Consider the following 17,671-nt stretch of genomic DNA (forward strand, 5'->3'; position numbering starts at 1 on the left):
AGGTTTGACCATAAACTGACCGTAACCCTTGCTGCACAGTAGGCAAGCATAAGGGTCTGAAACTGGATGCATGCTTCTACTGGGAGCCAGCGGTGAATGCAAAGGAGCGGGGGGACTTGAGAAGGTTGACAACAGGCACGCTGTGGCATTCTGGTTGAGTTTCAGGGGTATGATGGCACGGGAGCTAGGAGCCCAGCCAGCACAGAGTTGCCGTAATCCAGACGTGAGACTAATCTTGGTTATTCCAGACGTATAGTGCCTGGACTAGGAACATAACATACTTTGATAAATCACACACACAAAAAATAAAATAAACTGAACTCAAAAGGCCAAATCAAAATAATTTATTTTTTTGGGTGACGTTTCATACAGAGTTCTAGAATTTAGTGTCTCAAACACTTAAAATCAATCCGTTGCTATATTTGCTTGTTGCCACCCCAAATTTACAGAAGAATTCTACTGAAAACATTATGGAGAAAAAAAAAAGAAAAAAAAACTATTCCTGTAGATTCTCAAGCTTGTCAACATTAATATCATTACCATATGCTTCTAAAATTCTTTTCACATTACTTGAACAGTAAGATTCTTTTTAAAAACAAGTTAGTGCATCACCACACTACATCCCTAGCTGCTCACAACTCATTCATGAATAAACAGCCTCAGCGAGTGATTAACTCAATTATAAACGGTATTACAAAACCCAAAGTCAATGCATCAAGTATTTCTCTCAGCTGAAATCTCAAACAATATACAATGTCATCATCTGCGTGCTTCTTTGCCAATTCGCTCTCACTCACACACACACACACCTTGGGGAAACCAGCCAACCAACAGTAGGATTAAAATAAATAAAATTTAAGTAAAATAATGTTGTACAGTCCAAACTGAAAATCCTCACGTCAAATTTCTGTCTGTTTTTATCCAATTTTAGAACTGCAAACTCACCCTAAAAATAAACAATATGGTGGTAGATACCCATCTTTGACAAAAGTCAGCCTCCCTTCCTCTGGATGTTCAGCATTAGAACCAATACAGTCGTCCACACACGGCTCTAGCAAAGGGTTAATAATAATAATAATAATAATAATAATACCATACAGCATAGGATACGACACCTCTTCAGTTCAACTGGGACAAAGAGTTTACCCCCTGAAGGACTACATTACTAAGCCGACCTTTCAACTCGTGTTCATCCCAAATGGCATCCTAGTCCCTATATTAGTGCAATACTTTCGACGAGGGCCCTGGTCAAAAGTTAGGGCACTATATATATAGGGACTAGGATGCCATTTGGGACACAGAGCTTACCCTACCACGTCAACTAGAACTATAGGCAGCTGGCACATAGCACATGAAAATGGTCTGATTGTTTAACCCTTTACTTGGCTGCCAAATCTACTATATAGGCTAGCTAAATCCATCTCTGTTAACAGCACTCTTTAGCCCAGGGTTCCCAAAACCAGTCCCGGGAGCACATCTTGGTTTTTGCCCTAGCACTACACAGCCAATTGAAATTACACTCATCAAGTTGATTATTTGAAATCAGCCGTGTGGCATTAGGATAAAAACTAAAACGTGCACCCGAACTGAGTTTGGGAAACACTGCACTACCCCTACCTCAATCTGATACTTCTAAACAATATTTTTTAAATTTATTTTTTACAATACACAGAAATTAGTTGCTAAACCTGAATATCCTGCATTGATGTGGGTAGAAACCAAACAGATCTTGCCAAGACCATTCAGGCGCACTTGACCGCGTCAACCTTCCAGCCTGGTCCCAGATCTATTTGTGCTCTTACCAACCCCATTGTTGTCAATGTCAAGCCAAACATGACAATTCCACAAGTAAAAGGCAGAAACAGACTGGCACCCATCAACATATAATTTCCTAGGTTTCCAAATACAAATATATCAGGAAATGAATATAAGAGATGAAATAACTTGAAAATGAACAGGAAACTGCGATCTAAACAGGCTGAGGAATGCTCTTACCCCAAGTGGACCTCCGTTTGCAACAACAAAGCAGAGTCACATACAGTTAGCTGACAAAATAAGGGAAACACTTAAGTAAATGAGATCAACACCGGTGTGGTTCCTGAGTTAATTAAGCAATTAACATCCCATCACACTTAAGGTTGAATAAATAAGTACTGGCCAGGCCATTATTTTGGCTACCATGGCTATGCCAATATAGGATGACAATGCCCCCATCCACAGAGCACTGACAATGTAAACCATATGCCATGGCTGTCACCAGATCTCAACCAAATTAAACACTTATAGTAGATTCTGAAGTGGTGCCTGAGACAGCGTTTTCCACCACCATCAACAAAACACCAAATTAGGAATTTCTTGTGGAATAATGGTGTCACATCCTTCCAATACAGTTCCAGACACTTGGAGAATCTATGATGCCACGGTGCACTGAGGCTGTTCTGGCAGATCGTGGTGGCCCAATGTCCTATTAAGAGAGACTTTATGTTGGGGTTTCCTTTATTTTGGCAGTTACCTGTATATGCCACATAGACAGCTGGGGGGGGGCGGGGCATACAACTGTAACTTCATTATTACCAATTATTTTGGTAGAATTCTTTACTGATAACATAGGTGAGCCAATCATTAACAACGCTCATATCATTAACATTTTTCATGAATAAACATTATTAAGAGGATCCTGTCTAACTGGCCAATTTCAGGTAGTTCGATTCTTGAATCCCAATGAGCTGTTCATTTGTTCCATGAAAACCAATGAACTGAACTAGCACTCTGTTCCAATCTGTTTGCTTAGCAACAAATCGAAGCAAAAAACAGATCTCAATCAATCACATCTTATTTCAGTCAGTCATTCATCCTTGACGAACGTACAGCAAAGGAACAAAAAAAAAAAGATAGTCGTTGTTAGTGATATCTTTGTTATGTACACAACATATGCATGTATGTTAAGTTCTTTAGTGCATATGCTCCTTGTAGACCAACATCTATTGTTTAAAATCTTTTTAAAAATGTAGAGGGCCCAGTGTACAACCTCTCCCCGGCAGAGAGGCAAAGGAAACTAACTCCAAATAAATCACAGATTTTAAATTGGGCTAATAATAGATTTGTTTACGAGGCCTAAATGATATATTTTTTCCTTTTTCATATCACTCCGAAAGTTAGTTGATACTTGTTTAGATGTTGGTTCTTTCTCCTGGATGTCCCCAGGCTTCCATTATAACTTCAATAACAAAGCTTTTCTTTCTTTCTCTGGGACAATGTTCCAGGAGGCAGGGGGGGGGGGGGGGGGGGGGGGGGGGGGTTACCACTAAGGTTGTTACTTTTATATGCATTGATTTTCTTTATATATATATATATATATATATATCCATATATGTCACACTTTTGTTTGTTTTCATCAGTCATATCAGAAGTTTTACTTTGGCGATACCGGGGGGATGTTCTGCTCTTTGCCAGTGTGTCGGGGGCATCCTTGGGGGGAGCTGCGTCGGGCCAGTTGGGGACCCCGTCTCTGTTCATGGAACTTGAGGCCCCCAGAGCCCCCCTGTCTGGGGGGTCCATTGTTGCGGTAGTACCGTCCATCCCGGGAGTCACGGTCTCGATGGTCACGGTCACGTGGTCGGCTCTCCTTGCACTCCCAGCCCCCATCCCTCTCCTGGGCCTTGTCCTGCCGATCTCCCCTGGTGTGGTCGTCTGGGCTGGTGGTGGAGCTGGATCCTGGCTCCTCTGCTTTGTTGACACGCTGCTCACGCAGCGGCTGGGCTGGTGTGGAGGAGGCCGAGGCTGGGGGGCCTGGAGGGGGGGCTCGCTGGCACACCTCGGCATAGCTGAGCTTGCGGGGCTCCTGAAGAAGAGAGAATTTTTAAAAAAGAGTTAGATGTAGATATTTGGGCTAAGGTCAGAGAAGGGAAATTAATTACATTTCATAAGACAAAGAAGCAATCGTTATCTAACACAGATCCAATCATGTGTAAATGGCTAGAGTAGAGGTCCAGTATTATCCATGGTGTCTTACCAGTGGTGCAGGGGTAGTAGTGGTGGTGGTGGTGGTGGTAGTAGAGGCCAGGGTGCTCGGTGTAACTGGTGTAGAGGACACTGTTCTGGGTTGGGGCTTGGGGCCAGACACAGCTGGCTGTGTGGAGGGGGGTCCGGTTGGGTTGGCCCCAGAGATAGCACGTCTATGTGGGGTGACTTTGGGGGCTGAGGGCTCTGCCACCCTATCCCACTTCTTCTCCTGATGTGGTACGCTACAGAAGAAAATTAAAAACACCATTAGGACTGAGGCAGACCTGTACCTCCCTGTTTGACCTCTACATATCGTGATTCTAGTCAATTCAACCTTTACATGAAAATGCTGAGGAGCAGAATGACCAGCTGATAGGCCTAAGACGTAGAATACTTTCCACTCGTAGGTATTCATTTAGTCTCTAAACAAAGAGTACGTGAAATGACGGAACAACTGACCCTCAAAAAAAATGAGCAGACTTCAGCCTGTTTCCTTACCTGGGGGCTGGGACAGGGGCGGGGGGTGCTTGAGGGTGTACAGCAAGTTTGGCTGTAGGCTGAACAAGACTAGAGACAGACACTGCCTCCTCATGTCCTGGGGCGGCACTCACTTCCTTGTTGGCTAGTTCCGTTGTCTACAGAGAGGAGGGCACACTGAAGTGAGCATATGACTTGATCTGCATGTGTAACTCCCATTTTCCATTGATGTGTCAAAGTGTGATTTATACAACAGTCTTAAGTTAATTGTATCCATCTCAGTATTAAGGTATGAACAACCACAGGGATCCAGTGTTTACCTTGTCCCTGTTCAGTCCTCGCACCACGTCAGACATCCTGTTCTCCAGTAGGGGCTCTCCCTGGGTACTGGCCACACAGCCCGGCAGCGGGGGGAAACTAGTAGTAGCCAGGTCAAACTTAGGGGGCGCCACCTTTACCTCAGCCAGAGGGACGGGTCTCTGGAAGGACCAAGAGAGAACATTATGAACATGTTAATGCCCTCAATGAGGAAACTCATTTTGCACCATAAAACTCAATGTACATCCACACAATGTAACAGCCATTAAACCATAAGCTTAAAAACAACAGACATGCACCAGGAAGTAGATAACCGGGTTGGTCCTAATTAAATACGTTATGCAAAAGCCAACTCTACATAGTTACTGTAGTTAATTTTGTAACGTTACCGTGATCCGCTCATCCTCTCTCCTCCTTCGCGTGCCTCTGTATGTCGTCCTTCTGTAATGGAGGACAGAAGAGATGCTTCTCTTTTAGAGATGGTGCTGAAATTTGTACACTTGGTTCTCTGTAAACTGGTTGGTTTTACATTCTCCATCTCAGACCTTCAGATCTCATAATCTTAGCCCTCATCGGGACAGGTGTAGAAGATAATAGCTTCGGGGAGAGGAGGAGCAGAGGTAGAGAGGAGGAGCAGAGGTAGAGAGGAGGAGCAGAGGTAGAGGGGGGGAGCAGAGGTAGAGGAGAAAGAATCCTAAAACCATTCTCACTCCACAGCCTGATTTCCCTCCTGTGCATCAAGTTGTCATCACTAGGTCTGAGATGACTCAGAGGAATTCACCACTTCAAAAACCCAACTTCATTGTTCCAATATGGGGGAACAATACCTCACTGTGTGTTACGTCAAAACATCGGGTCCAGATAATTTTTACCAGTTAAAACACCAAGGTTAATAATAGTGTCAGGCTCACCTTCCACGTACAGACATGCTTCCGTCATCATTGGGGTCCGAGGAGGTGGAGGAGAGGTGGGGGAAGGTTGAGGTCGGGTCCGGAGGGGTCTGGAGGGGCCCAGGGTTGGTGGTGGGGGGCTGAGGGCTCCTCAGGCCAGTCAAGCTCTCCAAGGGGACAGGGGCCACAGATGTAGGGGTCACTTCACCTGGTCTCCCCACCTGGGGTTTCACATGGTTCCTGGAGGACGAAGGAGATGTGATAACAGATCCGACCAGGTTTAGATACATCTGGGTCGTATTCAATAGGCCCCAAACAGAAAACTGACAAACAGGGAGGGACTTCCAGTACGAAACCAAAAAGAAAAATGTAATTATGTTGCAAAACGTTTTGCTACGGTGTTCCCTAATGAATACGACCCAGAGTTAGAGGCTAATCTTGGCACAACTGGGACAGGAATATGTGGTGGGCAATAAAATAATAGCATGCAGTATGTTGGCCAACTCCTGATGACAAATACAGAGGCAAGCAAAGAAAACCACAAAAATATGAACTTGGTAAGAGATTATTACAATACTTCCTCTTTTCCGCTTCCTTCCATTGGTTCATTTTTTCTAATCCATACATGAAAACCTTCAGATTTCAATCTTAGCGCTCATCAGGACAGATATATATATATATATAAAAATATAAATAAATAAATTCAATGAGAGGGAGAGGAGCGCACCAGACCTAATCTCTACAGCCTGCAGTTCCTCTATGAACATCAATGTTTTCGTCTTAAGATCCAACCAGTGTTTGCATAAGAGTACAATAGAACGTGACACTTTCATTGTGTGTTCCTGCTATGGTCGGATTCTTACAAATGTAAACTCAGCAAAAAAAGAAATGTCCCATTTTCGGGACTCTGTCTATCAAAGATCATTCGTAAAAATCCAAATAACTTCAGATCTTCATTGTAAAGGGTTTAAAACACATTCCCATGCTTGTTCAATGAACCATAAACAATTAATGAACATGCACCTATGGAACGGTCGTTAAGACACTAACAGCTTACAGACGGTAGGCAATTAAGGTCACAGTTATGAAAACTTAGGACACTACAGAGGCCTTTCTACTGACTCTGAAAAACACCAAAAGAAAGATGCCCAGGTTCCCCGCTCATCTGTGTGAACTTGCCTTAGGCATGCTGCAAGGGGGCTTGAGGACTGCAGACGTGGCCAGGGCAATAAATTACAATGTCCGTCCTGTGAGAAGCCTAAGACAGCGCTACAGGGAGACAGGACAGACAGCTGATCGTCCTCGCAGTGGCAGACCACGTGTAGCAACATCTACACATGATCAGTACATCTGAACATCACACCTGCGGGATAGGTACAGAATGGTAACAACAACTGCCCGAGTTACACCAGGAATGCACAATCACTCCATCAGTGCTCAGACTGTCCGCAATAGGCTGAGAGAGGCTGAACTGAGGGTTTGTAGGCCTGTTGTAAGACAGGTCCTCACCAGACATCACCGGCGACAACATCGCCTATGGGCACAAACCCAATGTCGCTGGACCAGACAGGACTGGCAAAAAGTGCTCTTCACTGACGAGTCGCGGTTTTGTCTCACCAGGGGTGATGGTCGGATTCGCGTTTATCGTCGAAGGAATGAGCGCTACACTGAGGCCTGTACTCTGGAGAGGGATTGATTTGGAGGTGGAGGGTCGTCATGGTCTGGGGCGGTTTGTCACAGCATCATCGGACTGAGCTTGTTGTCATTGCAGCCAATCACAATGCTGTGCGTTACATGGAAGACATCCTCCTCCCTCATGTGGTACCCTTCCTGTAGGCTCATCCTGACATGACCCTCCAGCATGACAATGCCACCAACCATACTGCTCATTCTGTGTGTGATTTCCTGCAAGACGGTAATGTCAGTGTTCTGCCATGGCCAGCGAAGGGCCCGGATCTCAATCCCATTGAGCACGTCTGGAACCTGTTGGATCGGAGGGTGAGGGCCATTCCCCCCAGAAATGTCCAGGAACTTGCAGATGCCTTGGTGGAACAGTGTGGTAACATCTCACAGCAATAACTGGCAAATCTGGTTTAGTCCATGGGGATAAGATGTACTGCAGTACTTAATGCAGCTGGTGGCCACATCAGATACTGACTGTTACTTTTGACCCCCCCTTTGTTCAGGGACACATTATTCAATTTCTGTTAGTCACATGTCTGTGGAACTTGCTCAGTTTGTGTCTCAGTTGTTGAATCTTGTTATGTTCATACACATATTTACACGGGTTAAGTTTCCTTAAAATAAACGCAGTTCACAGTGAGCGGATGTTTCTTTTTTTGCTGAGTTTATTTGTTAAAAAGCAGTGGATGCATTTCTCAATGTAAACCACCATACAATATTAACAAGTGGCTTCCCGTACCAGTTCTCCAGCTCAAATTAGATTACTTTTTAATTCAGGTTGAAATGGCAGTTGACAAATTAAAATGTACCAGCCAAATATTTTGGACTGACCAAATCTCCATTGCCCTGGCTACAGAAGCAAGTGGTCTTATTTATACAGTCATCATATGAATCAGATGTCATAGGATCTCACTCACTTCTTAGTAAAGGACATGTTTTTGGTAACATGACTACATTACCAAAGTACAGCTGTAATAATGAAACCTCTAAATTAAACTTAAGAGATAAATGAAAAGAAACCAGATGGATGGATGGTCAGGATGATGAGAGAACAGTTGACTAAATGGAGGGCTTGCTAGGTCAATTAGCCTAACTATGATATGGCCAATTTAGAGTCGCTCATATAAAACAGCGTCTATAAGTTAGGTCAAATGAGTTAAATTCTAGAACATACTGTATCTTAACATTGATTATGGTAAAGTTAATGAGCTGTACTGTTATAAACCACTATAAGATGTTATGAATGGACAAATCTTGCTCTTAGAGCCAAGGCTTGGGCCCAGTTCTAGATTTTGCCATTAGGTTGTCGACTGGTATGGTAAGAGATGGGTTAAAACTGAACTGTTATGAACTGACAAAGCGATGAAGCTGATTCTAGACAGTATAATGGCTGTACCTGAATGTATTTATTACTTTCTTTCTTGAATAGAGGGGGACACTGTGGGGACAGACCGTAAGAGAACAGGGAGCGGTTCAGTCAGTAATACCCATAAACTACTCATATTGAAATGCATCCTCTTTGTTTTTATGGAAGCCTAAATGGCATATACACTGCATTCAGAAAGTATTCAGACCCCTTAGTCCACATTAAGTTACAGGCTTATTCTAAAATGAATTAAACCCCCCCCCCCATCAATATACACACACACAATACCCCATAATGGCAACGCAAAAAGAGGTTTAGAAATTGTTATTTTAAATAAAATATATCACATTTACATAAGTATTCAGACCCTTTACTCAGTACTTTGTTTTAGCACCTTGGGCAGCGATTACAGCCACGATTCTGCTTGGGTATGACACTACAAGCATGGCACATTTGGGGAGTTTCTCCCATTCTTCTCTGCAGATCCTCTCAGGCTCTGTCAGGTTGGATGGGGAACGTTGCTGCACAGCCATTTTCAGGTCTCTCCAGAGATATTCGATCGGGTTCAAGTCCAGGCTCCGGCTGGGCGACTCAAGGAAATTTCAGAGACTCGTCTCGAAGCCACTCACTTCTGCATTGTCTTGGCTGTGTGCTTTGGGTCGTTGTCTTGTTGGAAGGTGAACCTTCGCCCCAGTCTGAGTGTTCTGGACAGGTTTTCATCAAGGACAGCGCTGTTCATCTTTCCCTCGAATCGGACTAGTCTCCCAGTACCTGCCGCTGAAAAACATCCCCACAGCACGATTCTGCCACCTAGCTTCACTGCAGTGGTGGTGCCAGGTTTCCTCCGGATAGGACGCTTGGCATTCAGACCAAAGAGTTCAATATTGGTTTCATCAAACCAGAGAATCATGTTTCTCATGATTTGAGAGTCTTTAAGAACTCTGTTAGTGACCATGTTCTTGGTCACTTCCCTGAACAAGGCCCCTCCTCCCCCAATTGCCCAGTTTGGCCAGGCAGCCAGCTCTAGGAAGAGTCTCGGTGGTTCCAAACTTCTTCCATTTAAGAATGACTGAGGCCACTGTATTCTTGGGAAACTTCAATGCTGCATAAATGTTTTGGTACCCTTCCCCAGGTCTGTGCATCGACACAATCCTGTCTCTGAGCTCTACGGACCATTCCTTCGACCTCATGGCTTGTGTTTGCTTTGACACACACGGTCAACTGTGGGACCTTACAGTATATAGACAAGTGTGTGCCTTTCCAAATCATGTCCAATCAATTGCATTTACCACAGGTGGACTCCGATCAAGTTGTAGAAACATATCAAGGATGATCAATGGAAACATGATGCAACTGAGCTCAATTTTGAGTCTTATCGCAAAGAGTCTGAATACTTATGCAAATATGTTATCTGTTTTACAGTTTTTGCTCTTTATCTCCCCAATGGTATCCAATTGGTAGTTAGTCTTGTCCGTACGGGAGTTTGAGCGATGGGACTCGGGAGAGGCAAAGGTCGAGAGCCATGTGTCCTCTGAAACACAATCACGGAAGCCAGCCGCACCAACATGTCAGAATAAGACACCATACAGCTGGTCGCTAGAGCGCAATGGGACAATTGTGCACCGCCTCATGGGTCTCCAGGTCGCGCCCGGCTGCGACACCGGAATCAAACCAGGATCTTTAGGGACACAGCTACCACTGTGACACAGTGCCTTAGACCTTTGCACCACTCCGGAGGTCCTGTTTTTTTTTTTTTTATGTTTAATACATTTTGCAAAAGGTTCTACAAACCTGTTTTCGCTTTGTCATTATGGGGTATTGTATGTTTGTTTTACTCCATGTGTAACTCTGTGTAGTTGTTGTACGTGTCGAACTGCTTTGCTTTATCTTGGCCAGGTCGCAATTGTAAATGAGAACTTGTTCTCAACTAGCCTACCTGGTTAAATAAAGGTGAAATAAAAGCGTGTGTAGATTATTAAATTAACAAAATTCTTCATCAAAGTTGAGAATAAGGTTGTAACGTAACAAAATGTGGAGAAAGTCGAGGGGTCTGAACACTTTCCGAAGGCACTGTATATCTGACGGCCACAGACTCATGAACATGAATATATGCATTCATCAACTGTCAGTCAAAAGTTCAACCCAAGTCAACCCTTTTTGGATGAGCAGCATAAAGTTAACGGCAGACATACTGTGTGCTTTTGATAGATAATCTTGAATTAAAAAAACACCCTCAATCTACAATTTCTGTGTGGCTGAAGCCTTGCTCTACAGAGAATTAAAAACAAAATATCAAAGTCCTTTTCAAGTCACCAATGTTCCTATGGTTTAACCATTTACCCCACTCACAAACTGGCATGCATGGGTTCGAAGCAGATTCACTCACAGAAAGAAACTCATTGCACTTCAGAGAATACTAGACCAACTTTCAACGTACCGGTTTCTGTTGAAGGGGCGAGTTATGTGGAGGGAGTTGTTGCCAGTCTTGTAGTGTCCAGGAGAACTGAATCCATTCACAAAGCCACTGTTGGGAAATGGTGCCTGAAGAGATGGGGAAATAATATATATTTTTTTCTTAAACAGAATTTCTCCTTTTTGTCTGATCAGCCTAACACACACACAGATGGATTGGAAGCACAGGGTCAGCCGCAGTGTACAGCAATCCCCTTTATACAGATCAATGTTGAATAAGCAATAACTTTAAATATTTTTTGATTGGAAATGTCATCTCATGTACAAGAGAAGTTACCAAGACTAACCTATATAAATGAATTAAATTACAGTTAACACAATTTACTAGGATTAATTTATAGCGTTCTGCATCTCACCAAATATTTTCAATATTATTTATAACACCATTTAAAAGGATAAAGTTTACGATGCTCACCAGCGGAGTCTCGAAGTAGGGTGTAGGAGAGGTTGTCCAGGTCTGTGGTACAATGCCGTAGAGAGGGTACTGCTGCTGAGGGCTGTACACGTGCTGCATGTACAGGTTAGGGTTGTACTGGGTCTGGGTCGGGGCAGACTGCTGGGCTGTGTACAGGCTGCTGTCCATGCTACGGTACCCATTCTTAGCAAAGAATGTGTTGATGGCTTTTATCCTCGCCTGGAAGGAAGGAGTATAACGGGTTTTTTATAAACTTGTGAAATGTGTCTTTGGCTTCACAACATAATTGGGAAGGGAGGAGAGATCAATAAAGGGATGTGCTAGTTGAGGGAAATTGCAGACTTAATTTGCAAGTGATTGATAGTGTTATAATGCAACTCACCATGATAGGTTTTCCCTGAAATGTTTTCACCTCTTCTCTTAGATATCTGTGTGCCTGAAAAGGACAGAAAGACTCAGACAGGAAGTAATTCTGATAAGGCTTCTGATTGGTGTAATGGGCATTAAGCTGTTAACACTGCTTTATAAACCAATCAGATCAAACTTACCTGTTGAGCATCAGTGTCAGATTGGAATGTGATGTACCAGTTGTTATTGTGCGCAAACTCTACACTAATGACTTTCGGACAGTCATCACTTTTAAAGAGAGCCTCCACTTCCTTAGGGAACAAAGAAGAAAAATGTGATTAAATACAGCAAATAAGATTAAATACAGCAAATGTGCCAGCGTTGTGATTTACGGAGGTGTACTCACACCAATTCACCTTTTTCAATAAGACAATGCCTGTAACATGGTTGTATATTGATTATAACATGACTAACATGGTTGTCTTACCTCTACAGGTGTCGTCTCAGGAACCTCCCTCAGTATGATGATGCAGCGTTTGTGATCAGGACGCACCTTCTCTCCTTGCTCATCCACCTGAACCATTGGAGAGGCTGAGAACCACAAGCATGTCAGGCTCAGGGACACAAATGACATCATTATCGATCCACATACAGTAACTAGCATTGTAGTGGGGTGGGTCCATCCCTCTTCTACACTGCCATAAACATAATGCCCTAGGTGTGTTTTTTTTTTTTAAACGTACCATTCGATCACAAGCCCACGTGGTCACAGAACTGTTTGTGCAGTCTTGCCGACTCCTATGGTCACGGTATTGCCATAGGAGTTGGCAAGAAAAGACGAAACAGATTTGGGACCAAGTTACATGGTTCCAAAAAAAGTTGGGAAAAATACAAATAAAAGAAAGGTTTAGTCCCCTTACATCGGAGCACGTCCAGGATGAGCTCCATGTCAGTAGTGAGGGCCTTGATGCTCTCCATGCTGGCGATGGTCCATATGGGGACAAACTGGTCACTGTCCATCTGGGACATCAGGTATAGGTCCTTGGACAGGTTCTCCCTACACAACAAACGAGGGACAACGGTCAAATCGTAAAAGATGCATGCTATCAACCATGCACACGTATTCGAAGGAATACACTCATTACAATCACTTATCCAAAAAACCACAATACTCTGGGGTCATTCAGCAGGGCATAATGTAGTAAAATGTTTTGCAACTAAAAAAATACAAGCAGTTATTGGACAAGTTCAGGTAGTATCTCCCATTTCAAACATAGGAACAACTACGCTCACCTAGAGGTAGAACACCTAACCTAAAACATGTGTCCTCACCGAGAGAAGTAGAACTCCAGCTCTTTCTTGAGGGACTCTGTCAGGTTCTCTGACGAGAGGGGCTGTTCCTCGGTCAGCTTGGTCTCCCCTTCAAATCAACATGTGTTCAGTGAGTATGCAATAATGTCAGATAATTACATAATTACATGAGGCCCGAAAAGACATGTAAGAGGTCTGCCCGGATAATGCATTTGTAACAGTGTTGTAATTTGTCAGTGAGAAACATACAGCCTTGTGGCTATGATATAATTAGACTAACAGTCTTAATCTTATGGTGGATTATGGGTACTTTAGTTTAGTCCATCATGCTTTAACTAACCCAAGGTCCCAGTTGTAGTCTCAGCAGGGGTGAACGCCAGGTCTGGAGGATCCATGCCGTTCACAGTGATCTCAGCTGAGGCTGCTGCGGAGGAGCTGCTGTCCTCCAGGGTGGTGAAGCCTACCATGTACGGTTTACAACCAGTGGAGGGCACAGACTCGGAATAACCTGGATGGGAGAGAGTGGGAGCGACAGGGGCACCATTATTATTCGATTTATTAGTTAAAAGAATAATAGTGTAAGAATATTTAGTCGCCCATTTGAAATACTAACTGCCTACAGGCCTGCACTGGGACGGAAAGAGGGTGCAACAGGGTTCCCCATGATTGACTTCCTATATGTCTCCTGCTGCACCCTCTTGGCCCTTTTCAATAAAGAGAGATGATGTTCTCAATAAAAACAGCCCTATATATATATATATATATCAGTACATGTGGCATTGATATCACGTATACTGCTGTCAGCAATAATAGCTCATCGTGGACTAATAAAGTTTATTGAATTGATTTGGTGGATAAGATGAAATCCCCTTACAATGTAAAAGTGCTTTGAACATTTGGAAAAGTATTATATAAACCAAATATGATTATGATTCTTAGATAGGGTGCCAGCAACGACAGGGTTGTGGGTTCAATTCCTACTGGAGCATAATATATATTTTTTATTTTATATGTACTTTACACGCAACAATAAGTTGCTTGGTTAAAAGTCTGCTAAATGGTACATACAGTAATATTATGTTATTAAACAGTATATAGTATATGTTATTTCTCACCTTCAGTGATGTCAGCCGGCGGCCACTGTGCTCCGTCGGGGCCATCAGCAGGGGCCTGCCACACCTTGGCATTGGGGTTCAGACCTGCGCCCTTGGAGGTGACCTTGGAACAGGGGCCCAGGAAATACAATGGAACGTACGAATTGAAAAATGCATATATAAAGCCGCTCCAATCCAAGACAACATTAAATAGATTTACATGATGTATGTTACCATACATTACACCATACACAGTGATACATACACTCTGATAAAAGCAGGATGTTCTCTTTACGGGTGTGTCCTCCTCTGATTGGCCCCATCCCAACAAGGGAAATAGACAACCACCATTTGCATTTACACATACTGAAAACAAAACAAACCCAAATCCGGTTGAATTTATGTTCTAGATTGACTCAGTTCTCAGTTAACCGAGTTAATTAGAAAATCGTTGAAATTGTGCATGCTGCAAATTGGTTTATCAATTTTACAGCAGAATGTAGCAGGCAGGTAGCCTAGTGGTTAGCGCGTTGGACTTGTAACCAAAAGGTTGCAGATCGAATCCCGAGCTGACATGGTACAAATCTGTCGTTCAGCCCCACCGTTCCTATGCGTCATTGAAAATAAGAATTTGTTCATAACTGACTTGCCAAGTTAAATAAAAGGTCAAATAAAATAACCATCATGTAACTAATCACATTTATTCAGGATTACAGGCTCAACATTTACTGAAATACAGTACACCAATAATACAAATGTCAACCGAATTTGTTATGTATCAAACGCCTAAAAAAAGTGTTACATTTGTTTCCGTTATGTAAGCATTGGCACAACACACAAACCCGAAAGACGCATAAACAACGCAAGCCATTGGAAACCAATTTAATTCGTGGTAGATTCCCATAAATGTTTTTCATTCCAACCACTGATTGATAAATACGATCACAAAACCACTATCAGTCACTGGCGAATCGCGAGTATGTTGTCCGGCCTACATTTAAAACAATAAAAGATGCTTACCTCAAGAAATAAAATCATTTTATTATACTTTCTTGATAAATAATATACAGACACATATCATATCAGACACATATCATATAACGCGAGCAGAACTTGAGATGCTTTACTTTTGTAGTTTAAAGTTCAACGTGCGGTGCTCGCTCTTCTCCACCTACATCCTTGGCAGTGGGACCCACATGTATCTGCAGAGAGCGCGCTCTCTTCCGCACGCTTTACCGCCAACCCAAATCCAGAACGGCAGTTGGTAGACAGCTTTGTCAATCTCAAACCCGACAAAAATAAAAGGAGTCTGTTGCTCCTGCTACCCCTGCTGGTGAGCACTTCAACATCTCTGATGATATCTTGAGGCACGTGCCACTTCCTCCCAGTGTTCCAGAATCGATAGAACATTCTAAAATGAGTTTTCTTCCCGAGAGCATGTGCGGATCCCCAGGCGATACACTTTAAGGATTGGGTGGATTTTTACAAAATCTCGGCACTAATCCCAACCAGGCGTAGAAATCTCTTGTTGAGCTGTCAATTATGTTGAGTAGGTGTGAGACAATAGGCCGTAGCCAGGGGTGTCAATTTTAATTTGATCTTGTTTCACTCTAGGTAGGTAGTGGCACGTGGAAATAAATAAATATTACTAAAGGCACCCTTCCACTGGGGGTCGTTCCTAGTGACCACCTGCTACACAATTGATCTACCCTTCTCGTAGTCTACTACTAGCAAGAGCAGCTGTCACATCTCAATATATCCTGTTCATGATTGAGTGGTTTAAAAATGATTGTGATATGGAACAAACATTACATTGTACACATGAATTCAGTGAAAGCTGTCTGTCTAGCGAAACAACTCGGATTAATCTCGACATATGTGCAGTGTTTGCTAGATAGCTAGTTTACTGGTTGTATCTCGTTAGCCCCAGTTTTTAAAGTCGGCTGATATTTGCTGTGCTGCATAGGCCGGGTATTTGCAATACATGTTAGTTAGCTAGTTAGTCTGGCGAGATTAGGCTAGTTTATGCTAGTTTTTATTCGGTAAATGTGCTTACTGGTGAGGTTGCACAGCTAGTTGGGCGATATCCGTGCCTGCCATCTCCAATCGATAGTACAATAAATAGACATTTGTTACTGCATAATGATTACTCAGCAAATTGCTACATTTCCTAGCTTGGCTGCTAAGCTAGCAAATTCAATCGCTGCCAAAGTAGCTAACGTTAGCTGCCTAAACTGGCAGAAAAACGTTAGTTTGGCTATTTAGCTTAACTGGCAAATTAAGTTATTGGGGGACTACTCATTACTCTAATTTTGAAGGACATAGTTAAGAACGCGTCAAACAATATATTCATGCTTTTAGCTAATCAGTCGTTACATAGTGTATCCAGCGACAGCGAATCAATCATTCAGCAAAACATATGGTAACGTTAGCCATAAATCTCGATGTGAATCAGATTGGTAGCTTGCAGAAAATATGGTAATATTCTTGGCCTCAGCCTATGACTGGAGCATGACCCTATTTAGAGAAGGGCAATGACGGCAGGCGACAAATCAAGTTGGTGGGACGAGATGGCAATGGCAGGGGATGGTGTGTGTAGACTAGCTAACGTTAGCTTAACTAGCTAGTAGGCGTAGAGGCCGCAACTCACCATGCCGCCTGATCCTCCCCCGATCCCAAGTGGTGTCTCTTGCTCCCCACAGGTCTTCGGCCCCGGATCAGCCTCCTCCTGCAGCAGCCGCGGCTCTCCGCCCTGGTCCGAACTCATCGGCCGCTCTTGGCTCACGTCTCCCCCGTCGTTTTCCTCCCAACCCCCCGGCCCGTGTTCCACCCCCTCGTCTCTCAAAGTACAGGTTGCTGTCTACAATCAATCGGGTTATCTCCTGCTAGACTTCTTTAGCCAACACCAAAAGATAGCTAGCTAAACAGCCAGGGCTAGCAAGTAAGCTATCCTACTTAGCTAGCTAGTCAGCTAGATATTAATCAACGTTGGTGAATCAAGTTCGCACGACAATATACTACAGACGAAAACTATGCCAGCGCATGCCTCTACTTTTATCAACCACCTTTTTCACTAATGTTTCTTCCACCCAAAATTTAACAAGCGTCAAAGCCGAAAGGCGCATTCCTAGCCGGGCGACCGAAGCGGACACGCACCTTTCCTAAGAGCAGGCAGACATTGGTAAAGGGCGCCACCGTCCCGACTCACACTGCGAGCTGCAAATGACCTTAGGAACGTTCGTATTTTCTGTTTCCGGTTGACAAACGGATATACAAACAAGTAGCGTCTTTTCTT

The 17,671-nt window shown here is 43.4% G+C and overlaps 1 protein-coding gene across 2 annotated transcripts; it reads right to left on the reverse strand.

The window, feature by feature from the left end:
• Positions 1–3,345: 3,345 nt before the first annotated feature.
• LOC110532737 (la-related protein 4) lies at positions 3,346–17,591 on the reverse strand. Of its 2 annotated transcripts, none has more exons than XM_036988806.1 (16): positions 17,027–17,591; positions 14,398–14,500; positions 13,623–13,790; positions 13,304–13,391; positions 12,892–13,028; positions 12,459–12,562; positions 12,172–12,282; positions 12,006–12,059; positions 11,624–11,842; positions 11,174–11,277; positions 5,709–5,927; positions 5,187–5,238; positions 4,800–4,958; positions 4,501–4,637; positions 4,013–4,244; positions 3,346–3,841 (listed from the first exon to the last, which is right to left on the reverse strand). In XM_036988806.1, exons 1-16 carry the CDS (start codon positions 17,141–17,143, stop codon positions 3,413–3,415), a joined length of 2,433 nt encoding a protein of 810 aa, XP_036844701.1. In that variant the 5' UTR covers positions 17,144–17,591; the 3' UTR covers positions 3,346–3,412. The 2 variants fall into 2 exon arrangements, with proteins under 2 accessions (XP_036844701.1, XP_036844702.1); XM_036988807.1 differs by lacking the exon at positions 17,027–17,591 and adding an exon at positions 15,397–15,441.
• Between the last annotated feature and the right edge of the window lie 80 nt (positions 17,592–17,671).

Source organism: Oncorhynchus mykiss, chromosome 9 (assembly GCF_013265735.2).
Source record: "Oncorhynchus mykiss isolate Arlee chromosome 9, USDA_OmykA_1.1, whole genome shotgun sequence".
Classification (NCBI taxonomy): Eukaryota; Metazoa; Chordata; class Actinopteri; order Salmoniformes; family Salmonidae; genus Oncorhynchus; species Oncorhynchus mykiss.